Here is a 26,149-nt window from a genome sequence, read left to right on the forward strand (position 1 = left end):
CTCTCCTCTTGGAGCAGCTGGGAGCCGAGGAGAAAGGTTGTACGTACCGCTTCCGCTAATTATATTTTTTGTAATGAGTGATCTGGATGTTGGAGGTGCCTAATTGTTTTAATGTTGAAAAATATGTGACACGACTATTATATTTCTTCGGCTGAGTCGGAGAGAGATAAAAAAGGACCAATAGAAAGCAGCCACAAGGTTGGAGTATGCATAGGAGGAGAGAAGCCGCGTCCCCCGCTTCTCGCGCCCGGCCATCTGCAACGCCAGCCGCGGGCGTCGCGCCCAGCCACCCGCCCGTGAACCACCACCAGCATAGCCTGGCCATGGCAACCGCACCGCATGAAAGGAACCACACCCATCCCCTCCCTATTTTGCCATGCCACTCCCCGCCACCGACCCTACCTCCCCCGGCCCTCTTCTCTTCCCCGGGCCCCCCACGGCTCGGCCTGACGCCACCACGATTTTCTCCGCACGGCGCACCCTCGCCGCGTCTCCGCTCCACCCACCACGTTGCGGCAAGGGTGCGGCCTACGACGCGGAGTAGGAAGAGGAGGGAGAAAGGGAGGCCGTGACGCCGGCTGGCTATGCTGCAGCGTGCGGCTAGCAACGCCTACTCCTGGTGGTGGGCATCACACATCCGCACCACCCAGTCCAAGTGGCTTGAAATAACTGTCGTTGGTAAGCATCCCATTTATTCACCCCTGTCGTATGACGAGTTCGTATTGCACATTGCCCAATGATTGGTTGATTTTTTTTTTCCTTTCTTTTGTTGTGCAGAGATGGAGGACAGAGTAAAGGCCATGCTCAACCTCATTGGGGCCGATGGCGATTCGTTCAGCAAGAAGGCAGAGCTCTATTTCAAAAGCCGGCCAGAGCTCATCAATCACGTGGAGGAGATGTTCAGATCCTATCAGGCCCTTGCCGACAGATATGACCGGATATCCAGTGAGCTGCACAAGGCCAACCACACCATTGCCACCGTGTTTCCGGATCAGGTGCAGTTCTCAATGGAAGAGGGGGATAGTGAGGGGTTTTCTAAGGCAATAGGTGGGATTGATCTCAGCAACTTCAAGTTCCCTGCACTGGAAGGCTTGTCCGTGGGCTCAGGCTCACAGAGCGCAAACAGGGGCACCAGTCCGGTCCCCAAGAGGGGGGCCCAGGCACACCGGAAGGTCACCCCCAACATGACCAAGGAGAAGGCACAGGAGGAGATAGACAAGCTGCAGAAACAGATCCTGGCATTACAGACTGAGAAAGAGTTCTTGAAGACCTCTTACGACAGCGCACTAGGAAAGTATCTAGACATTGAGAAACAGGTGGCCCAATTGCAGGATGAGGTCTGCAATTTGCAGGATGCTTTCAGCACCGGTGTAGCCATTGAAGACAATGAAGCTCGGGCATTGATGGCTGCACAAGCCATTATGTCATGTGAGGATACGTTGGTGAATTTACAGGACCAGAAAAACAAATTGACTGAAGAGGCGGAGGTGGAGCTCCGACGAGCCAATGAGGCAATTGAAAAGCTGAAAACCTTCAAGAACGAATGTGGACTGCCTCATGTGCAAATGGATGGGCATGATCACCATGAAATAGAACTGGTCCATGCACTGCCCTTCGAGGATTCTGATGATTCTGCGCTGAATGGAAGCAGGCTTGACCTCCAGGAAATATGTCAAAGAGTCAAAGAAATAATTGAATCTTACCCTGAGCTATCAGTTGCGGAATTAGCAGATAAAGTTGACCGACTTGTGGAAAAGGTGATCAGCCTTGAACTTGCCACTACTTCACAGAATGCTCAGATCGATAGAATGAAGACTGAGATAGATGGCCTTCACGAGCGCCTGCATGCTTTGGAGCAAGACAAGGTGGCTTTGGTTGTTGATTCTAGTAACTTGGCTGACGGGTTGAGGAAAGTTGAAGAAATGCTGCAAGAAGTACAACAAATTTGGAAGTCCGTACAAAATGGTTTCGAGAACATTTGTAAACAAATGACTGAAGCCGCCCATGAACTAACTGAATTCGTCGAAACATTACATGCTCCTGAGCAAGAAAGCAGTGACTTCGTGGATTCATCGCGAGACTCCAAACACGATACTTCTCTGGAAGATTACTCGGGACTAACAAGTCTGTCTGTGCAAAACGAGCCATCCAAATCTTTACATGACACTACAAATGAAACTGATAAACATGAAGAAACCTTAGAAGATCAAGCCCAAAAAGAGCTAGTTCCAAAAGAATCTGAAGTTGAGGGTAAGATTCTATTAGAAGACTATGCATCTGTACTTCAGAGCTACAAAGATACAGAGCAGAAGCTTTCAGAAATTGAGAAGATAAATAAAGATTACCATCTTGAGGCAATGTCAGAACTGAAGGAACTTAAGAGTGCCAATGCAACAAAAGATGAGGAGATCCACTCGCTTAGGCGCATGCTACGTTCTTTGCGGAAAAAGATGAGTGCTTCTATTATTGAGAGTATAGAGAAGGCAGAAGAAACATCCAAGATAAGCAGCAGTCCTACTACAGAAGACATAGAGATTGCCAAGTCAGAAGAAACATCCAAGATAAGCGCCACTCCAAGTACAGAAGACAAAGAGATTGCTGAGATAGAGGAATACATTAAGCAATGGCAAATTAATGACTCACTGGCTTCTTCGGTTGCAGAGGAGAAATTTAGAGCAGAAATTGATAGGGTATTAGGGGAGAACTTGGACTTCTGGTTGAGATTTAGCACATCATATCATCAAATACGGAATTTCCAAATATGCTTTGACATGTTGAAAACTGAGATGTACAGATTGACTGATGAACAGGAAGACGGGGGAAATTACGGCTTTGCTGGTAGTTATCAGGTAGCAAAGCTGGAATCAGCAGTACTAGAAAAGAAATTCAGGGATCTAAATACAGATCTTCAAGTTTGGATTGAAAAGAACGTGCTATTGAAAGGAGAGGTAGAAAACAGATTTTCGTCACTATGCTGCATACAAGAAGATATATCAAAGATCACAACTCTGGATAAATGTGATGAAATTCACTTCAACCCTTTTCAAGCTGCAAAATTCCAAGGAGAGGTGCTTAATATGAAACAAGAGAACAACAAAGTTGCTAAGGAGCTAGAAGCTGGGCTGGATCATGTAAGAGGTCTCCAAGTGGAGGTTGGAAGGGTGCTCTTGAAGCTCAGAGAGAATCTCGAGGTATCTCTAGAAAGAAGCCATCGAGCCCAACAAAACTTCCGGAACCTGTCAACAAAAGCTGGAATTCCCCTTAGAACTTTTCTGTTTGGCTCAAAGACAAGGAAATCATCATTCTTTTCGTGCATGAGTCCTGGGGTGCATAAGTAACACAGTGGTTCAAAGGTTGGGCGTAGATGATTACTGACAAATTGTTTTTTGACATTTAATCATAAAGAGATCTCAGTGTACATGACAATTCATATGTGATAATTGCCTTTAGGCCTTAAATGTAAAAGATCCTCATCTCCTAAATCTTATTTGATTTGTGATTGTCCACTTATTCTTGCTTTGGTACATTGTCTATATGATATTCATTTCGGAACTAAATTTGATGGAAATATTATAATGTATTAATATGAAATTGTTTACATTGTTGAAGGTATGGGAAGAAACTCTGTTTGTGCCCATGTTTCTCAATATCTTCAGTTGACAAAACTACTGAACTGGTATTGCATTGATGATGAGTACTCATTTATAGACATGGTGCTGCAACTGTTTTGTAGTTGATCTACTAAGACAAAGTCGCATCTTGTCGTTTGAACCTTTTGGGATCTTTAATGATATGGTGGGAGAGAACATAACTAACAATGTTATGGATAAAATGAAACCTCATGTTGTTTGTTCTGGTGCAAAACCTAAATCTTTCTAAAATAAGAAGTGCTGGTATGCATAATATGTTTTTCAGTTGGTGAGATTCTTTTCAATAACCATAGAAAAGTCTTTTCAGGTAATACAATCTTGTAGAAGCATAATGGTCCCAACAGCAATCTTACTTTCAGATTGCATTGCATTTCTGTGCATGGCGTCGATAGAATGGCAAGATGCAAGTGGTGTTGGTTCCAATTTCTTTTGAGTTTTTATGATTTTATCTATGTCTACTAACAGATTTGATTTAATTTTACACTTGGTTATTGTAATAAGGTAAAGTTTCTCCACTTATAGCCTTGAGCTTTCAACACTGGAAACACTATTTTTGAGATTGGAAAGATAGGACTGCTGCCGTCAGGGCTTTCGTGGAAGGAGGTTACCAATATCTTACATTAGACACACTTGATCAGGCATGTTTTATATTAACGCTTTAGAAAGAAATAAAAAACAAGTATTACTTCGGTTCTTGAATATTTGTTGCCCGCTAGTTCATTTTTTTTAAGTAAAGGTACTGTAGGAAGCTCCTACAGTAATATTATTAAATCAAAGAACTGAGTTTGGGGAGAGAGGAAAAATACAAAGAAATGGAAGTAGGGGGAGCAGAGGGGGAAGAGTTACAGCCCTAAATTGAGTAACCAAGCTGTAATATCTTCCTTAAGATTAGGCTTGACTCGATGGCATAATAAGTCAATTTCACTCCTAAACATAGCCTTGCACTCAGAAACCAAAGGGGGGATTTCGCTGAAGATCCAATTGTTTCTGCACCTCCAGATGCACCACGTCATGATGGTAATAATTTCCAACCTCCAAGGAACTTGCAAGCGTCTTCTAATTCTCATTAAGGTATGTAGAAGATCCGTAGAACACGGCGGCAGGAAGCCCAAAAGTAGCCAACATCTCCTAGCAAAGTTGCATCTGAAGAAGAGATGAATATGCGTTTCTTCAATCTGGAGTATACAGTTGTCGCAGGTGAAGGAGTCTAAAGGCATTGAACGTCGTCTGAGAAGGGAGCGGGTATTCAATCTATTTTTGAGCAATAACCAGAAGAATACTTTGTGTTTAGGTTGACATTTAGATTTCCAAAACCAAGAGAAGAGAGAGAGCGACTGATGGGTGCCAATCAAGTGGGCATAGACCTTCTGAGAAGAAAACCGATTGGAAGAGGCACTGCATCGCCAAATATCATTGTGATCAAGCAACTGTAGATTACCAAGGGTGTCCTGAAGTGAGAGAAGTTGCTCGAACGCTTCAGCAGAAAGGGGAATGTGGAACAGTTCATTCGGGGAAGCCAGCCGCGCTTGACTAATGTTGATCTCCTTGACAGAGGCAAAAGACGAAAGCTCCGGGAATTTTTCAGATATTCGCTGCCCATTCCATCGATCATGCCAAAGGAGAGTAGATTTACCATTTCCAATCTCCACTTGGGCAATTTCCTTAAAAGAATCTTGGATTTTGAGAATATCTTTCCACCAAAATGAGCCAACTGGTTTAGCTGGGGGCAGAGAGTTGTTGTAGTGATTGTCCCAGATAATGTTAACCCATGGGATGTTGACTCTATTAAAGAATTTATAGAAACATTTCATAAGGAGCGCTTTATTCTGCCACTCAAGGTTGATGACTCCAAGTCCCCCTGAGTTTTTGGCCTGCAGACAGATTTCCAAGCAACTTGAGGAGGTTTTTTAGCATTTATGTCTGCCCCTCTCCAGAGACAATGCCGTCGAAGTTTGTCAATCTGTTTGATCACAGTTTTTGGGAGCTTCAGGGTGCATATGTAATAGGTTGGAAGGGAAGAAAATACCGCGTTAACCATTTGTAATCTGCCAGCCTGAGATAGGAAAATAGAAGTTGAAGCAAGTCTTCTTTCAATCTTCTGAATGAGAGGAATGAAAGCTTCCAAATTGGGTTTTTTGAGCCCCAAAGGAAGCCCAAGATACGTGAAGGGCAAAGCCCCAACCTTGCAGTGAAATGTATTTGCTAGCATTGCCATTTTCTGCTCTGAAACATTGATGGGATAAATATTAGATTTGTTATAATTCACATGAAGCCCTGTAGAGTCAGCAAATGAATTGAGCATCGCTTTTTTTGAAGTAAATTAAGCATCGCTTTAAGAAAGAAGAGTTGTCTAGGGCACGCTTCCAGAATCAGAATTGTATCATCTGCGTATTGGATAATCGGGAAGTCAGATCCACAGGAGAGCGGGATCGGGAGCTTGATGATGCCACAATCCTTGGCCTTGTTAATAATTGACTGAAGCAGATTAGCAGCTAAGACAAAGAGAAAGGGGAATAGGGGATCCCCCTGCCGAACCCCACGCCTGCAATGAAAACGTCTGCCCGGGACCCCATTTAAAAGAACTTGTGACGTGTCGGAGCCAGGAATCAAAGAGATCCAGTGAAGCCATCTATCTCCAAAGCCCTTATGCCTCAAAATGTCAATGATAGCAGCATGCTCTAGTTTGTCAAAAGCCTTTTCAAAGTCCACTTTTAGGATAACCATTTCTTTACCTGATTTGTGACAAATAGAGATGTATTCAAAGGCCCATGCTAGACAATCCTGAATTGTCCTTGCCTTGAGGAAGCCATATTGATTCTGGTGGACTAAATTAGTAATAACTAGCTGCAGTCTATTGGCAAGAAGTTTAGTCAGGATTTTCATGCTTGTATTGAGGAGAGATATCGGCCTATAGTCCCCCACTGAAATAGGCGAACTAAGCTTAGGGATGAGAGTCACATAAGAACCATTGATGCTTTCTAAGCAGATTGATCTCTCATAAAATTTATCACAGAGCTCATAGAAGTCTAAAGCAAGCACCGGCCAGCATTTCCTCACAAAATCCGTGTTAAAACCATCAGGGTCTGGGGACTTATTAGTAGGAAGATTTCTGATGATCTGGTCTATCTCACCGCACGAGAATGGCAATTCCAGTGTTGACAGGTTATTAGCAGGTTGAAGCAATTCAGATAGGTTGAAAACCATAGATGTTGGCTGGGAGGTCCCTAATCGATCTTTGAAGGCTTGGAACAGAACCTCTTCTTTGTCCTTATGAGAGAAATCCACCATGCCATTATCACTAGACAGAGACAAGATACTGTTGTGACGATGCTTGGATGTGGCATTAGCATGAAAGAATTTTGTGCCAGCATCCCCCAACGTGGCCCATTTGATTTGACCTCTTTGCTTCCAGTAGGAACGCTGATTGGAAAGAAGACCCTGCAGGTGATGGACTAGAGCATTCTTAAAGTTCCATTCTTGAATTGTTAGATCTCTGCTTTCCTCAATAAAATCCATCAATTGAATGATCAATTCCACCTTAATAATCAACTTAGCTAGATTGGGTAAAGATTTCTGCCACCCATGGATCACCTTTCTTGCTCTTTTAAATTTGGCCATAAGCCATTTTGCAGGGTCAGGCTGGAATAAATCGTGCTCCCAAGAGGTTTGGAATCTGGAATGGAAGTCTTCAAGCTGAAGCCAATAGTTTTCAAATCTAAAAATGGGCGGTTTAGGAACGTTAGATTGAATGTTGACACCCAGGGAACATGATCCGAGGTGCTCTTGGCCAGGGAAAAGGCAGACGTGGCTGGGAAATTGGAAGACCAGGCAGGCGAGACAAAGCACCAGTCAAGCTTTTCAAGCAAAGGAAGATGTTGCATATTAGACCAAGTGAACGCTTGTCCTCTGAGAGGAATCTCTTGTAAACCTAGCTGACTAATTACCGCATTGAAGTTGAGCATTCTGATAGGGTCACCACCCTGCTTGTTACAATTTTCAGGGTACCTAATCATGTTGAAATCACCAAGGAAAATCCAAAGCTTGTCTTCATCAATTTCAAGGTTAGAGAACCAGGCAAGAAAAGCTTCTCTACCATGAGGAGTACAAGGTGCATAGATGTTGGAAAGCCACCAGACTTGCCCATTTAGATTAGATTGAAAACGAATAGTGTGCCCAAACAAATTCTGCTCAACTACCTCAGCCTCAAAGAGGGAGCCTTTCCAAATAGTGATGAATCCTCCAGAAGCTCCAATAGAAGGGCCGAGAGCAAATTTATTTAAATAGCGGTTGCAGAAGAGACGAATATAAGAGTCATCGAAGGATTCCTTTTTTGTTTCCTGAATACAAACAATGTCACAGTTGGATTCCAAATATTATTCCGCAAAGAGTTCCACTTGATGTCAGAGTTAATGCCTCTGATGTTGTGAGACAAAATTTTCAGTGACCGGTGAGAACTCTGAAAATGACTATCCATTGAAAACCAAAAATATTTCACTGAAGAGCTCGAGTACGCCAAGCATACATCGACAGGGGCCCAAGCATACAATATGAAGGAGGTAAGCCAATTCAGAGATTCCCAAAAAAGTGGGGCAGCGCGTGCCAATACTACCCCCGAAATCCAGACATAAGAAAAGCCGAAAAGGCTTAAAAAAACCCCATATGACCTTTGAACCCAGAAAATTCGGGCCATTCACCCATAAGACATAAATTGGTGAAAAGATAGATGTGGTCCCCATAGCGGGCACTACAGGCCCAATAACATAAGGAGTAGATTTGTTGCGATACATAATTAAACCAAAAGATGTCAAGAACCACTGCGCAGCAGCCCCAAGCTGAAACAGAAGAGACGGCAACGCATTACAGCCCCGCCAAGGGATGAGACTCCGCATCATCATCCATAGCAGAAGCCTCCCTCTAGTCATCAGATGGAGAACCCAACTCATTCCTGGAGCAAGACGAGGAACGAGGCCTCTGGATGGCAGCACTGGAGGACCTGGAGTTATTTAAAGCATCAAGGCTCAACTTGTGGGGGGTCAACATTGCAGAAGTTAGTGCCCAACTTATTGATAGTCCTGTGGGAGAGAGATGGCGGTGATGCCCCAGCACAGCACGAGCAGTTATTTTTAATTCCAAAACAAGGCTTAAAGCCTTTGGCCTTTTCTCTAAGCCTTGCACTCCTTCTCACTTCAGTGTCGACCAAGGTTGCACGTTTCTTTCTGTTAACTGCTTCAGAAGTCACAGGGGACTGTGTATCCATAAGCAGATCCTGGTTAGGGGGAAGCAAGCGGGGGATCTTAATAGGCACAATTTCCATGTTGGGTTCCATGAAAGCAAAAAGAGCCCCCGACAACAGAATTTTTTTGGCCCACTCAAAAGAGTCCGGCCTCATAAGCAGGCCCATAAAGAAAGCTGCCCAAAGTTTTGGAACGGGGATGAGGTCTACATTGGGGGGGCAGAGCTCAGCCCAGGAGGAGAAACGTTTTCTGGCCATGAAATCTTCGTAGGCAGGGTCCTGAGAGGGCTGATCCAGATGAGTCATGCAGCCCACAATGATGTTTTCATCAGCATTCAGATTCAAATTTTCCTCACCCTGATCGTTATTTCCCTCCAAAAACGGATCCGCTGGTGGGAGGGCTGGTAGAGCAAGCACAACAACTTCTTGATCTTGGACTTCTTCCTGAGGGAAGTGGACTGCTTGCGGGATAACGATATCGTTGAAAAGCCCCACAGATTCATCTGAAGGCAAGTCCTCAAGACCGAAAAGCTGATAGCTAAATTGTTCCTCCTCATTGTTGGCAATTGGTACTGGTGCAGGTGGTTGCTCTTGCTGGACCTGTTCAACCGGCCATGGGTCCCAACCATCATCAGCAATGTTGTCATTTACAGCATCTTCTTCAATTTCACCAATGGGAGGGATGTTGAGTTCAAATTGGAAGTTGGGCACAGGCTGCCCCAAACCAAAAAATTCCACCGGAAGTTGATGACCATTATGAGGATATGGAGGCACAGGCTCTTCGTCCTGAGGCAAGGCACCAAGCATGAACTGTTGAACTATGTCGCACTGAATAGTCCAGGAAACCCCATGAAAACCTTCAGCCACTGAAAAAACAATAAACTAGGGGACTTCCTGTAGAGATGTCACCCTTGCTCTAACCAGCAATCTAGTAGCATTAGAAATATCAGGATCCCACATGAGCACCCGACCAAATGACCCAATAGCATTCTGAATGTGCTCGTTTGTCCAGAAATCTAGGGGAAACCCAAGGAGCATCAGCCAACATTCATGATTAAAATATAACGCTTGTTGGTTCCAAGCCGCATTGTGTCTAATCACAGTGAAAGTAAAGCCCAAAGCTTGCTGCGGACCCATAGCCACGAGGTTGTCCCTATCAAAAATAAACTGGAACCTCACCAAAGCCTGACCCAAGTGGGAGCGCTGAACACTCCTAATCCGGACATGTCTAACCTCCAATAGATACTCCCGGACAATGTCATCGAAAAAGTGGAAATTGACCTCATGTTCAGGGAGCGGTTGAACCAGGACGATACCCCAATCATCATGAGCAGACGGTTGCGGGCGAGTGACGGTATGTACCATGATCTCCCGATGATCAATAGGTTGCGCCGTGAAGCCATGACGGAGAAAAGGGACGGGATCAACTCGATGGAAAGCCATTCCTTCCGAGATTTCAGTGGGCGGGACCTTCTGGAACGACGCACACACACCCCGCAGAAGAGGGCAAAGCAATGGTGGGATTGACCACGGCAGAGGGGCGGAGGAGGGTTTTGCGCACAGTGCAAGTTCGGTGGAAGGCAAAGAGCCACTTCTCGGAAGAACCGCCTGAGCAAACTCACCAAAGTTATTAAAAAAGGCGGGTGAGAAGGCCCACCAGTAGGCAAGGGGCAAGCGGTCTTGAACCACAGCTGTGGGGGGAATTCCCAAACGACGCCTGCAAACTTACTGGGGAAGGTAAGAAAATCTCTTTTATAAATCTGCCTAGGAAATCCGAATATTTGACAGTTATTGCCTGAAAAAGAGTTGTTCCTATGGGAACGAGAATCATCCGACATAGTAGCAAAGGCCTCATTAAGGTTGAGGGCAGATTTATTCTTAGAGATCTCCTGGTGACGATTCAATATCCTCTTGGGCCGCCAAATAGATTTGTGCGTGGCCCAAGGACGCGCTCGAGGGCTCCTCAGAGAAAACCAGGAGAAAGGCTTCGCCAGATTACCAGAACTAGGATTTGAATGACTTTGAAAATACGCACGTCTATCAATCTGTTCATGAGAGTATGGGCGAGAGACCGGCTGATCAACATGACGACGAACCGGGAATGAGATCCGATTGAACACTGATGAACGGGGTTTCAAACGCCCTGCCCTGACCTGTCCACCCAGGGGAACCAAATTCGCACCAGACAGAACTGGTGAACGAGCAATATCAGCATAGGAAGTCTTCAGAAAGCGACCACGGGAAACCAGAGTCCAAGAGCTTGATTCTTCATCCGAAAAGAGTTGCCATTCTTTGATCCAATTAGGGCCGCCAGAATTCCAAAGATGGAGATAAGCTTTGAAGGATGAACAACTAAAAGAATGGCGCCTATACACTGCGAAGCCCACTTCCTTGCAGGAAAGCAAAAATCAAAAAACCCGGTCTGACAGCTGAAGGGGCCTGAAAAGCATCGCAGAACCGCCAATGAAAGATTGAAGCAGAAGACCCACCGACTCTTCACTCAAACGCGAGGAACATCTGCCGAAAGAAACGACAAGGAAGAACTCATGGCGGTCAAATTTGCCCGGAAGAGGGTTAACCGGACGATTAAACTTGAATCCAATCCTGAAAATGAAGGCCGACAGAGAAATCCAGAGAAATGGCAGTCGGAAGACTCCCCATTGCTCCAAAACACACGAAGAGGCAGAGCGCATGAGCAGGGAGACAACAGCGAGGTATCAGACCACGGTGGCGGCGACTTCATCGCTGGCAGCGGCAGCGAGGGCGCACACAGGGAGGGCAGCGAGAGTGCGCGCAGGGAGGGCCATCCTTCCACCCCCCAATTTTAATCATGAATCTGCTTCCAGGTTAGGAAGCACACACATCGCCGCCCCTAAACCTAAACAGTTTCAGCAAGCCCCACAGCGCGTCGACCCCGGACTTGGAACCGGCGACGGTGCCGCTGCTGACCGGGGAGGCGCTCGGCCCAATATGCTTGTCAGCGGCGGCGGCGGTACAGATGGAGGGAAGGTGACTCTGCGACCGCCGTCGTCGCAGTTTGGCGCGGTGGGAGGGAACGAATCGTGCCCACTAGTTCATTTTTAAACTAAAAACACGACAAATAAGAAAGAACGTAGGGAGTACCTTTGTTGTTTTTTTAATTTCTGAAGATTCTAGTAATTTCTGAAGGAGAATAGAATTGATGTAATTAGATGTATATATTACATTGAGCCCTTAAACGATTTATGTAGGATATATGACTTGTGAGATGAGCAAACAATTTAGTTTATCTTAGAGCATACATATTTGGCAACGTATGATAGGATCATGCGTAATAGCTCCTGCAGCCTGTCCCGTCCATTTCTGTGTCCATCTCTTTACCAAAAAAAGTTCTTGTTTCTTTCTTAGGCTGAGTCCAGTGCACAGCCTCCCTCTTGCCCCTGCCACGTCAGCTCTCGCCTCCACTCTCGCCCCTGCTGCTCCAGTGCACAGGCTGCAGCAGGCTACAGCCTCAGGCTATAGCCACGTCAGCTTTTCTATTTCAGAATTAAGTAATTCACGCGGATTTATTTCAACGCTCAGAAAACACATAACATAATATTTTTTTATTGAATTAAAAATTACAAAGTACATAATAATTAAAATAAAATGACATGATAATTAAAATAAAATTACATAACTCTAATCGGACTCCTCGATCTCATCCTTATCTTCCTCCTCTTCACGTTCCGCTTCCGGTTCCTCTTCTTCGTCATCTAGCAGACCAAGTTCTTTTTCGACCATCTTTACGGCCCTGCCATGGGTACGTCTTTCAGCCGGGTCCATATCTCTGGTTGATCGGCCCTTTAGGATGTTCCATTGCTTCAAAAGCTTGGCCTTCACTAATCCACCCCACAAGTTCTTCATTTTGAATGCTTCACTTGTTGATTTGCTGCTCGTGGCTTCCTTCCCTTTCCCCTTCGTCTTTGTCTTTCGCGCAGCCGCCTTTGCCCTATCACGCCCCACTGGTCGGGGCACTTCCTCCTCGGTGTCTTCAATGCCTCCAGAACTATATTCACCAGAGACTCCGAGTCGGGTTCTCTTATTCGCAGTCGAATCAGATCCACTACCAAGACCATGCTTTGCTGACCACTTGGGCTCGTGGCGAACAACTTGCCACTAATGATGGCGCTTAAATGGATGCCCCATTTTACCCTCGAACCTCGCCATTGCTGCATCCATTTTTTGCAATTTTTTCGAATTTTTTGGACTCCAAACGGTCAAAAACGGCTAGTTGCAACGGCTAGCACACGTGGACCAATCAGATCGCGCCACGTCGCTCTCGCCCCGCCAGTGCCTCGCCTCCCTCTCGCCCGCCTCTCGCCCGGGCGGGCGCTCCAGCGCGGGCGAGAGCGAGGCGATACCGCCCGCTCTCGCCGGGCGCGAGCGCCATCGCCCGGCGCCGGCCTCTCGCCCGCCTCTCGCCCGCGCGCGGACGGCAGCGGCCTCTTCTCGCCCGCGCTGCCGCCCGCACTGCCACCAGCCTTAGTTGTGTTTCCATAGAAACACCATTTGTTTTGCAGATTTTTCTTATGAATTCAACACAGTTATTCTGTCATTTTTTCCTGATTTCTTGCTAGCCAAATGTTGCAAGTGGACCCTGGTCTAGTTTTGCTCTTGTCCTTTGTGAGTGGCTTCATTGACAAACCTGAGGCGCAGTGAATAACCCTAACAGGTACTTTATGAAGATAGAGTTCAACATCGAGTAAAAAACTACCTCAACGACCTCAACGGTGAACTGTTTTGCCTACTCTAAACGTAGGGAGAGAGCTGGGAACGTCATTTCCAAAGTGCATACACACTGTCGCCCGTGGCCCCGGCCCGCCCAGATTAGAGGAGAGAAAGTCATTGGGTAGGAAAAGAAATAATAAAATATATGGTTGTTTGTGTAGAGTTGAGATATAGAGTAAATAAGACTGCAGATGATTGTGGTATAGAGTAAAGAATTTTACTGGTAGGGATAAAATATTTTCTTTTTGTGGTAGAAATTTAGAGTAGTATAAGTGCGGATAGCCTGAAAGCAAATTCAGAACTGCAGTAGAAAAGATAGGTTGCACGTGCAGCATAAGTCCCAAAATCTAGTCACTTATGTTTATTATGTTCTTTCCTTAAAAAATAAAGAAGTGTGTTCTCAAGTTTTTGAAGAAGTGATGCATCATTCTTTTAGGGCATGTTTGTTTGCAGGGGATTATTTCCCCCAGTGGATCTAATCCAGGGAGGGATTAAGTGAATCCCTCCCTTTCACTTAATTCTCTTGGGGGTTTAATCTCTCTATGGTTTAATCCCTGCCTCAAAATATTCATTCGGTTGATCCCTGCCATATACAACAGAATTCAACAAGAAAACAAAAGAAGCAAGTCCGGCAACAATTCAATACTTCTCTGAATTCTCTGAATTTCTTAGGCCCATCAATTTCATATTGATATATCACGTAAAATCTAAAATTTCATCTGTATACATAGTGAAGCATATTTGTCAATTGATCAAGTAAAATACAAGGTATCACAATATATTGTACAGTTGCAATTATAGCGAAGAAATGATTTGACAGGGAAAAAATACAAATATAAAAACTGAAAGACTGAAAGAAAACTACTGCTAGAAAACTGAAAGCATGCTGAACGCATAAGCTTTTGCCTGGGAAGGACTGGACTGCACTACTGATCCTCCAACTGGTTTCGAAAAACAACAGTATTGTATGTTTCAGACATATTTGAAATAAAGAAATAATAATTTTTTTTGAATCTCTATAGCATTCTAAGATTCAGTTTAAACTCTCAAACTAGACTCACACATCAAGAACAGAAGCTAAATGTATTACTCATTTATTTTGATAAATTAGTTGTTAAAATTAGTTGTAAAGGTCCCTGAAAGAATTTCATTAGAGACAAAAAAGGTGACTGAACTTGGAGTTGCATTCTTTCCACTCAGAGAGTAGAATGTAAGAACATTCAATTCGAAATGACCACTGCTGCGTTGCATATTGGGCAACATTGAATGACCACCCAACTCAAAAAAATAATCAAATTGGCTTAAGCAAAGCGTACCACACTTGACAGAGTGGACAAAGATTTCCTTGCCGCCAGCCCTGGTTGAATTGAGTGGACACATATACATGATCAGCAAGCAGCTTAATAACAATCCAGGCGTTGGTACTACTGCCCTTTCTCTGTCGTCTGTAAAACAAGAAACATGTAAAAAGAAGTAAGCAACTAACCATAGTTCTGTTTGCTGATTTATGCTCAGCAAGCAGCTTAACCAAAATGAACACACAAAAGATCTTAAGACTGACAAAAAAATGAGACTAGCTTCACGTAGCCTCGTTGTGGCAGTGACGACGAGGGAGCTAGGGGGAACACCTGGTTGCAGCATGGCGGCGTCACCCAGCCGCCACGACCTTGCACCACATGGTTGTATCTGTATCACACCTGGTTACAAAGGAGGAGAGCGCAAGCAAGCAAGCAAAACCAGACATCCACACGAAACTGAACCGGGAGCAGATCAGCCAGTCGGCCACGTAGCGGAGAGTGCTTCGGCACCAGAAGCAGGGACGAGAGGCGGAGGCACGGGACATCAAGAAGACCGCGTTGACTTCTGCGACGTCCTTGTCGCCGGGGAAAAACACATGTGGTCATGTGGCTGAGCCTGAAATTAGACTCCACAACTCGACGCGCGGACGGAATGTCTCCGCCGGGCACCAGAAGCAGGGAGGAAGAAGCATACCAGTGAGAAGGCGGTCGCCGGAGCAGATCGACGCCGGATTGAAGAATTTCGTATCCGTGCCACCGCCGTCGCGTGCCCTTCCGGTGTGGTTTTCAGGCTGGGATATTTTCCACCCCGGAAGGACAGGGCGTGGTTACCGGCCTGGAACGACGAGGAACGAGCGGGATACAACCCACGTCGGGTTTAATCGAAGGCTCCTTTTCCTGTAGACAGGACTTGTTTCCAGATGGGAGGGATCCACAGGGTTTAGTCACTATTTCCGGCCGGGAATGGGCTAACCGAACATGGCCTTAGTGGGTTTCGGAACAGAAAAGCTAACATTTCTCTTGCAGAGAATTCATTCTTAGGTCGTATCCAAAGGTGCCCTCTGTTGCTCACCCCAATGAGTGTATTGTTGGTCACTGAATATGTCCAACGGTTCACCCTCTCGCTCCTCTCCTCGGTTGTCACGGGATTTCCCCCTCTGAAGGGAGGGAGCAATAATCTCCCCCCATTCACTAATCAAAGCTATCAACGGTGTAATTAATCTTTTAGGTTTAATTAATATATAATAATATGTATTGCTAGTACAAATAGTGTATAATTTTTTTGAACTCCAAAAAATAACATATAAAGGTTAAATAGCCCAATTGAAGTGTAAAGGGGAGCTGAATAGGGGTAATGGTTGGAGGGGGTGAAAGAAATGGAAGAGGGAGAGGTATTTAAAAATGAATAGAATGTACAGATAGGGGGAGATGAGAGGGACATTATTGGAATCAGCCTTAGGGCCTGTTTGGAAGCCCTCAATTTTAAGAAACCAATTTATAAAAACTGAGATGGTTCCAAACATACCAGTTTATGCTCCAGTTTAGTTTATATAAACTGGATTTACAGATTCTTAAAAACCAAGAAGCTAGTCTCCCTTAGCTTAAACTAGTTTATGAAAATTGAGGTGTTTTCAAATATCATTAGTCGCTTTTTTATAAACCAGTTTCTAGAAACTGGAGATAGAACAAGATAGAACAGGGCCTTACTCGTGTTAGATTAAAAAAAAATCTTATATGTATCCGCACTTGCAAAAGGTCCATACATGTATAAACATGTTCAGTAAGATGTACTTTTATACCTTCATCTCTTATGCGGAAATGTCACTGGAAGTATGGAATCGACTTCTTTGTGTTTATACTAATGCATATTTTGGTTGGAGCATATTCATGTCTACAAGTCTGACACCTGTTCATTTGTTCCTTTTTCGTGTGTGTGAAAGGATGCATGTTCATTCTTGAAATGTTTTAGATTCAGCATAGACTTTAATCTTTCATCAAAGGCGATATATGTGAACTTCTTTTGCCTTTTTTTCTATGGCTTCGCTAGATGAAAAGAGGGACAACTTATTTATGGTTTCGCTAGATGAAAACTCTACATATGAAGATTTCTACAAGATAATCTGACTGTCAAATAGACGGATAGAGTTTACATATGGTAAACGAGATATGTAGAGCTAGTACATTTAGGAGCCATAAAATAAGAATAGATTGGAGGAGTTAAAATCTTTTTCTTATTTTAAATTGAATAAGGAGAGAATTTTATCCCTTTTAATGCCCTACAGTTTTGTAGCTCTCAGACTAGACAGTAAAGTATTCATATGAATCGGATGACATCTTTGGCATGCTCAGCTTAGGTCCTGTTTGTTTCAGATTATAATATCTCCAGATTATATAATCCAGCGCAAATAATCCAATAGTTAAACAAACACATAGATTATAGGTTCAGATTATATAATCTAAATTCCAGATTATGATAATCTCATAATCCCCTCAAGACTAGCTTATTTGAGATTATTTTGGCAAAAGACCCACTATCCATGGTAATGTAAATAGAAATTACAATATATGTCATCCTTCTTTTCTCACCTCATCTAAACAATAAGGGTATTGTTGTCTTTGTGAATAATCTACATTTGTATAATCTACACTACCAAATAACTACATATATATTATAATATATCTAGATTATAATCTGGATTATATAATTTAGATTATAATCCAGATTATATAATCTATAAGCTGAAACAAACAGGCCCTTAGTAACCTACTAGTGTAGGTGTAGTTAGCATATTGAGCTGGTATATTAATATTTTTCTGCCTCGTTAATTAATGGAGTGGCCCTACAAACCTTCTATTTTTACTAGTTGAGTACCCGTGCGTTGCAACGGGAAAATATAATACTATGATAACTTATATACAAAATGTGTCTTATATTGTTATAAGAAAAATGTTTCATAATCCATTTGTGATCCTAGTCATACATAAATTTTGTTATTTTAATTTAGCTGTTTCACTACTACATTGCAACCATCAGTGTCATGCAGACTTCGATATATGTCACGATTTACATAGTCTCATCATTGGAGAGCACGTGCCACACCTGCCGGTAGAAGTTTCGTCATACATCGTTACTCGTTAGTCATCAGGCACGCACCACCATACACGCTTACTTAAATAAAAAGGCAAGTGTGTGTTTACGAAGAGAATTAAAGGCAGGCCGGCACAAAAGCTACCCCGACGTTGACGAGTGGTCATTGTTGTCGGTCCTCATCTGCGTCACCTCCGGCACCGAGATGACGTCATAATCCTTGATATAGTAGTCGTCGAACGTGCGCGACATGGTGAGTATCGATGACTCTTGGTTGGGATGCCAAATGAAGTGTACCCCGGGCTCATCAGCAAAGTAGTACACCTGGTCGTTGCACCACCGGATGTGCTACTCCTCTACATACATCTTGTTCGAGGACACTCACACAACAGCAGCAATGGTCGTCATCCCAACGCACAAGAATTCATGGCCGGTCAGTAGCGACTTACGTGGCAGGTTGGGCTTCAGGTGGATGATGAGTTGGACGGCGTGATGGCGTCGTCGTCGGTTGTGGTGCCCAGAACAACCCGAGAGTCGTCGGCATTGGCAACGACCATGAGGTCCCCCTGTTTGACGATGGACAGCGCGGTGCAGCCGCTCTGGACCGTGTCCAAGCGGTGGCTGCGCCAGAGCTTGCCGTACATAGCGGCGCATGCGGCTACGTAGGACTGCTTCCAGAGGTCGAACTGGCAGTCGCCAAGCTTCTTCTCATCGTCGATGAGCAACGCGAGCGCCTCGTGTTAGTGGTGTTTGTTCGAGTTTTCCATGTAAGAAACATGGATTCATCTTTGACATTGGTTTATGAAAATGACTCATAAGTCAGATCCATAGAAAAATATTACGGAGAATAAATGTCACACATGCAAAAAAAGGTATTTAAGTTGAAAACATTATTCAAACAAAAAAAATTGCGTGCAAGTCTCTTCTTTAAATACTACTCTCTCAATCCAAAAATATAATTTAATAATCTCGGTGATACTTATCTACTACTACACATTGTGCAAGGGTAGCAGGTGGGCTTTGGGAGAGATGTAGTATATGTTTTTACTATAATATATGTAGACATAAACACATGTGTGGTGTAGTGGTAGCTACGAGCATATTTGCTTGAGGGGTCATGGGTTTGAATCCCCTTGCTTGGGGTCATTTGTGTTTTTTTAATTTAATTTTAGCTACGCGTGGGATGTACGTGGGAATGAGAATGAGATTTATGGGGAGGGGGAATGAGAAAGAAAACAAGAAATGGTGACCGAACATGAGAATGGACTATATGGGGAGGGGGGAATTGGAAAGGCAGAACAGAGAATGGTGAGAATAGACTGTGCGGGGAGGGGAATCGGAAAGACAGAACAGGGAATTGGAATGACAGAACACGGAATGACAGACTACCCCTTACTGCCTTAATAATACCAACGTAACCCTCCTTCACTCCCCCAAACACATGAGAGGGAATCACACCCAAAAGCCATGTTCCATCCTTCATCCTCGTTGTCAACTACAGTGACCTCTCCATGCACCATGCAGTGGTGAACTTCTCCTCTGCTGTGGCTTGGTAGCACTCCCTCGCGTGGTGAACTACAGTGACCTCTCCTCGCGCGGGTTTCTTCCACGGCGACGGTGGCTTGGTAGCACTCCCCGATGTAATGTTGCCGCATCAGCTAGCGCCGCCTCCCTACCCCTCTTCTTCCTTGCCTTCCTACTACACACACAGTAACATAAACTCGCATTTCCTCCCTCCCTCTTCACCTGAACCAGTTGTCTGCTGAGCAGCTCAACGGCAATGCCACATTGTCTTGCTTGCCTCCTTCAGCTTCGGCGGCATGCCAGCTGCCTGATCTTCCCCGTGTTCCTTCTCCCCCTTCCTCACCTTCCGGTGACCTCTTGGAGTTCAGCAGCGCTGGAGCCATGCGGCGCGTCTTCAGTACCGGCGACCTCCGGGGGTAACCCAATCCCAATCGACCTCACAAGCTGGTCGGCTTACATCTGATCATAAACAGGTTGTAACTGTAATCACTCCTCAGTCCTCACCCATGTCGATGCGACACAAAGCAGGTGACGAATGTCGCGGCGTCTCCGCCACCGTCACCGCCACAGTTTTCAGGCGACCCCGCCGACCCACACGACCAAGGCGCAGCAGGGGGCCTTTCGCTCACAAGATCGGCCGTTACAGCGCCGAAGAACGCAGGGAGAAGATCGAGCGCTACCGGACGAAGCGGAACTTCGACAAGAAGTCAAGAAGATCGATCACGGTAACGATCTCTTTCCCGCGCCGCACGATCGATCTGCAAATGCAGTCCCAGTACGTACGTGTTTCTCTGATGCGTCTGTTGCTCCGATCCGGACGGACCTCTTCAGTATGAGTGCAGGAAGACGCTGGCGGACAGCAGGCCCAGGGTGCAGGGCCGCTTCGCGAGGAATGGCGAGACGGAGGCCGAGCTGGCTTTTTGCAGGCCACGAGAGGGAGGCCGAGTGCAGCAGCTACGAGCACTGCCACTGCCACTGCGGCGACCTCATCACCACCACCACCACCTCCTGCTGCTGCTGCTGCAACGCCCAATGCAGGGGAAGTGGCATCAAAACCACAGCAACATTTGACGACGGCAAGTGGTGGTGGGAAACGCCGGTGGCCGCTCCAGCTGCGGAGCGGCATACTTCGCGCTGCCCAACGATGGACGGACGCGGACCGGGTGCCAGTGCCACAGATCACGGTGCACGCCGAGGCCGTCGCATGGCGACGGCGGTTGCCACTTGTGCCGGCCGGGCGCTTAAGCTTTTGTTGCTGGTTGGGCCGCCGCCACCAGAGAATCGGGAGCAAAACGGCTGGGGAGACACCAGCCCAGCAGCCGAGCGGGCTCGCTCGTGCTTGTGGTCGTGGCCTCGTGGGGGTCGGGCTGGTGGACCTGGAAACACGCGGCGGTCCAGACGTGCCGCGCCGTATCGCAAAATGACCCGAGCTGTTCAATACATTTTCTCGTCAATTAAATCCTGGAGATGCTACTGGTCAAGATCCGTTGTAGTCTAGCTGGTCAGGATACTCGGCTCTCACCCGAGAGACCCGGGTTCGAGTCCCGGCAACGGAATTGTTTTTTTATCTTTTTTGCAACGTTCTCTCTGCGTGCTTCTTTGTTTTTTTTTTCGTGCTCCATAACTACGTACTTGCTATATTGATCTGAAACCCTAACTAGTGCCTGAGCCAGTAATTTCAGAGAGCCTGGGCGACACAATATGCCATGCGAACAGTGACACGCAATGCACATGAGTATACTATATAACATACATATAAAAGTAGAAAGCCATGATAGATTCAAATTAAAATGATAGAAATATTCTTTTAGTACACAAGTTTACAACTTAGGTAATGAAACGCAGAAGATAACCTAAGTGCTACTAAATGGTAACTGCGGATGCACACGAGTATGCATGGTTACAAGACAACTCTTCAAGGTCTGACTGTCGAAGACCGGTATACTAGTAGCTTCATCAAGGTAGTATTTGTTTCGGAGTATATTAAGATAATGCCGCTCTATTCCTAATTTAGTGTTGTTTGGATTGATTTTATATATGATATAGTAGCTCTAAATAAATTATGCTCAAATACAAAAACTATCCGGCACTTTAAAATCTCTTAGACGGAGCCGCTCCTCGGCATGAAGTCGTTACATCTCAACTAGCTCCGAAACTAAACACACTACCTAAGTGAGAAAAGCCCTACTGACTAGGGAGAATTTCTCCATTAGAGCTAGTTTGGAAGCCATAAAAACAGAGAGGATTGGAGGGGCTAAAATCCCCTTCGTAGCCCCTCCAATCCCCTCCGATTTTTGGACTCCCAAACTAGCCCTTAGAGGATGAGGAAAAAAACTTCCCCTGCAGTGATATAAATGGGGAAATTTCATCCCCCAATGGGTAAAGAGGGATGGGGACGGGAAAGCCTTCCCCATCCTCGTTCCTCATGGAGACCCGTTAAACTTGCATGTGACGATATTTTTGTTTACTAGTTAACGATAAAAATAAATAATTATATTGTCAAGAGATCACTAATTGTGTAAATGTGTTCATTTTGATGTATGAATAATGATTTTTTATATCTGACAATGTGTATAAATAATAATGTTTTACATTAATAACAAATAACATATGACCTAGTTATAATTTAAAAGGATATAGGATTCTCCATTGAGAATTTATCCTGCGGAAAACAAGGATAGGAAAAAATTGTTCTTTGCAAGCGTTCGTAGGATCCTCATGAGAAATTTTTTAATCGCATAGACGGAGGAGTTATTCGGCGACATAGATTCCTCGTTGCCATCCGTACTACCCACGGTTGCTCTTGACACTTACACCAAGAATGCATATTCAATGAGCTTGTAGACCAATGAAAAAAACAAATGTTTTTCAGTTCCAACGCACACTTAAACTGGACTCACTAAATTCTAACCAATTACATTTCTTATACCAAAAGGCCTTTGAATATGATTTGCCTATATTTCTTGCGAGGAAAAAAATCAAATTAATTGGTTGTGATGAGCTTTTAATACGTGTGACCTCCAAACTTGGTACTTGAATTTCAGGCTCTTTTTTCTAAGAACTCGATCCCATGCATACGATTTCATTTGGATTTGATCCAAATTGGCCGGTGAAATTGACCGTTTCTGATGCCGGCGGAAGTAATGGAGCTTAAAGACATCGAAACATGAAGTTTCATATCTTCCGGAACCAGATTCTTCATGTTTCGATGTCTTTAAACTCCATTACATCCACTAGCATCAGGAATGGTCCTTCTTCTATTCATTTCAGATTAAAGTCGAATGTTTAGATTGCTGCAGCTGCAATCTATAAAAACAAAAACACTGTAGAAGCAGTAGAAGTCGATACGGATTAAAACCAAACAAATAAGTATGGTCGTTTGATTTTAATCCATACCAAATAGATGACAAAAACGTCTTATCCCTAAATAAAAACAGGCATGGTTGTAGATCATCCATCGAATTTACGCATGCATATTAGATAACTGAAATTAGTTAGGCTCAACCTCCTCCCCTCTGCCATTCACAATTTTTCTAAATTTGCAAACTGAGATTCTCAGAAACACCACCTGTCCACCTCATGCCAACGTTAGTTGTAGTCGATGTCCAAGTCCAAGTGTCCAACAGAGCTACTGCCACCGACTCTACCTTTGCCGGACGCTGGCCAACGGCCATAGCCAACAAGAAGCAAGAGCTCGACTGTTCGAGCATGACAAATCCATCACCTTGGATTCGAGATTGGAATCACGCGTCCGGGAACGGAGTAGTTCTATCCTACTAAACTCTAAAACCAAACACTACATATACAAGAAAACAAGAAATGAGAAAAGAAAACAGTAAATTAGAAGATATTTCTCATTCAACCGGTTTACATGCGATGGAAACCTAGAAAAAAATAGGTTTCAATGGACCATGTAGATTGTAGACTATCTTTGGTATTTCCCGACAGCTCTAAAAGCAGCGGCGCATGTTACGCATCGTCATGCGGTGCGGCGAGGAAGGATCAACGGTCAGGCGGTCACAGGTGTCTCGGCGCTCCCGCTGTCCCACCGATCCCGCTGCACTGCACCGTTCCTGGAAGCACGGTTCATTCATTTGCCTCACCAACGGAGGCCTTGATCCTGTGTGGCGCGATCTTTGCGGCCGTGTAAGCGTTGGCGGCCGTTGTATCATCATCTCAAGGGGGTGGGCATTCGTGTTTAGGGCTGGACGAAATACTCGTGGCTTGCTGGCTCGCTCAATTCATGGTCAGCTCTGTTCGGCTCGGATCGGCTCGTTTGAATTTTTTCATGAGTTGAGCTGACATCCTAGCTCGGTTCGTTAACGAGCCAGCTCGCGAGCTAAATGAGCTACCATATTCCAGCAAAACGAAACTATATGCATATCATTTACAGAATAATTGATGAACATGTTATATATATATATATGTGACGTGTCTATGGCCTATGAATTAAACTAATGATTAATAAACTATGTCATGTGTTAATTTGGTCCATGCAAATATAATTATGGGTTAAACTGATGAACATGTATGTGAATTGTGAATTAATGAGTGATGAATTGTGCTAATTTGGTGTTAAATTGACGTGGTTTGTGAAACTATGAGTATAATTACTATTTTCTATTATTAAATTAGTTTGAAATTAACTAAAAATAATTATTATGTACATATTATTTTTTTCCGCTCTGGCTCGCGAGCTAAACGAGCCAGCTCGAGCTCGTAAACGAGCCGAGCCGAGCTGACTCTGTGGCTCGTTACCTTAACGAGCCGAGTCGAGCTGGCTCTGTTATCCACCCCTATTCGTGTTACCCGAAAGTTTCGGGTCGGGTAATTCGGGTATTTAAAATTTTGAGTTTTACAATATCCGAAAATTTGGGTATCCGGAATTTCGGGTTCGGGTATTCCCAAACTACCCGAACTGTTGTGTCAGCTTTATAAAAACGCATGCACCCTATTAAATTAGTATGAAAATACGGTTTGAATAATAATATACATGGACATAAAAAACACAAGCAATCTACAATCACAAGTCATGCACACTTACACATAATTATAGATATACAAATTAATAATTAAGAATGAAATGAGTACATGACACATGAAAGTTCGGGTATTTCGGGTACCCGATTATGATACCCGAATTATCCGAAATAAATTCGGGTTTTGCAAGTTGCTACCTGAAATTCCCGAACAAAATTCGGGTTTCAGGTATTTCGGGTTTAGATTCGGGTATTCTGGGTTCGAGTTACGGGTTTTTTACCCAGCCCTTCCCAATATTTAATTCGGTGCGTCGATGTTGATTTGGTGGACAGGGGAGAAATCCCATTGCTATTTTGATAGCAAGGGGATTCCTCCCCCATAGATCCCCTCATTATCTCTGTCCACCGAATCAGCCCTATGGTGTCAGTTATTATCTAAGCAAGCTATTGAGCCCCGAAATGGGTAGGCGGCGCAGATCGTCCGTGCGTGCGCAGAATTAGTTAGGGTTCTGGATTTTTTGCGGTATTTGTTAGCTAAAACTACGGAATTAACTCGAGAACTGACTTATAACGGGTCCAGACATCTTCCCTTTATATATATGTAAGGAAAATGGACCCCTGGCTATTTGGCTCAAAAGGTTTTGGTGTTTGATTATCAACATAACACGTGATCTAATGTGTTTGCTAGTGTTTATGTTTATAGTTCACAGGATGCGAAGAGGATTGGACTAAGACACTGAGGATACAACATCTCAAATGAAGACATAAAAATAGCTTAAAAGTCCAAGACTCAAGAACAAAAGAAGCCCAAAGAATCAGCGAAGTGCTTAGGTTAGTTAGACTGCTTTAGCGCTTGCTCTAGGTGAACCCTAGTTAGTTGATTAAGTTTAGAAAAACCACACAACCCCTCGGCTCTTGCGTGAGCCATTGTAATTGTACCGAGTGGGGGCGAGAGTCTTGCGAGACCGTGACAATCGCGTTTGTGTCACGGCCGCCACCATGTACTGGAGGGAACGAGGCCCGCGGCGTTTAGGCCGGAAGCTTGATAGTGGAGACGGCGGGGAGCATCCGAGAGGAGCCAGAAGCAGAGCACCACTTGCACGTGGAAATGGCTCGCGACTCTCTACGAAGTTACTCGACCGTGGTGCTTGGCCCTCGCGTGGGCTTCCCTTTGCGTAGGGGCACCAACGAGGATTAGTCAGGACCTTGCGTGGTTCCGGATACCTCGTTAAAAATACTGGCGTCATCCACGAGAGTTTTGCATCTCTACCTTGCTCTTTACCTTCCGCATTTATATTAAGCATTTAAGTTTCAAGCTTGTCTTTATAATTAGATTGTTTAGGATTGAAACTTAGTTATTGCGGTAGAGATAGCAACACTTAGACAAAACCTAGTTGCACATTGTAGATTGTTTATCTGCATAGGTTTTGCTCTAGAGATTTAATTGTGGCCTAATTTAGAGAAAGTTTTAGAAGTCTTAATTCACCCTCCTCTTAGGCGTCACTCGTTTCCTTCAATTGGTATCAAAGCCTGGTTTGGCTCATTTGAAAAGCTTTAGCTTCACCGCTAAAAGAGCCGACGCTTTTTAGAGAAAGGGGATGGATACCCATAGCCATAGGCCACCACAC

The 26,149-nt window shown here is 44.6% G+C and overlaps 1 protein-coding gene, 1 long non-coding RNA gene, 1 other non-coding gene and 1 pseudogene across 4 annotated transcripts; 3 read left to right on the top strand and 1 right to left on the bottom strand.

Moving 5' to 3' along the window:
- The first annotated feature begins 303 nt into the window (after positions 1-303).
- LOC103635773 (protein NETWORKED 2A) lies at positions 304-3,510 on the top strand. Its single transcript, XM_008658153.4, has 2 exons — positions 304-678; positions 778-3,510. Exons 1-2 carry the CDS (start codon positions 585-587, stop codon positions 3,336-3,338), a joined length of 2,655 nt encoding a protein of 884 aa, XP_008656375.1. The 5' UTR covers positions 304-584; the 3' UTR covers positions 3,339-3,510.
- Positions 3,511-14,178: 10,668 nt separating this feature from the next.
- Positions 14,179-15,909, bottom strand: LOC103635774 (uncharacterized). 2 transcript variants are annotated; one of them, XR_557615.2, is made up of 2 exons: positions 15,261-15,909; positions 14,179-15,077 (listed from the first exon to the last, which is right to left on the bottom strand). It is a non-coding gene; the product is annotated as an uncharacterized lncRNA (long non-coding RNA). The 2 variants fall into 2 exon arrangements; XR_557614.2 differs by having other exon boundaries at positions 15,194-15,909.
- Positions 15,910-19,485: 3,576 nt separating this feature from the next.
- LOC109941855 (uncharacterized) overlaps positions 19,486-26,149 on the top strand; it is a 28,728-nt pseudogene continuing 22,064 nt past the window's right edge.
- On the top strand, positions 21,026-21,098 carry TRNAE-CUC (transfer RNA glutamic acid (anticodon CUC)). The gene has a single exon. It is a non-coding gene; the product is annotated as a tRNA-Glu (tRNA).

Source organism: Zea mays, chromosome 8 (genome assembly GCF_902167145.1).
Source record: "Zea mays cultivar B73 chromosome 8, Zm-B73-REFERENCE-NAM-5.0, whole genome shotgun sequence".
In the NCBI taxonomy this organism is placed as follows: Eukaryota; Viridiplantae; Streptophyta; class Magnoliopsida; order Poales; family Poaceae; genus Zea; species Zea mays.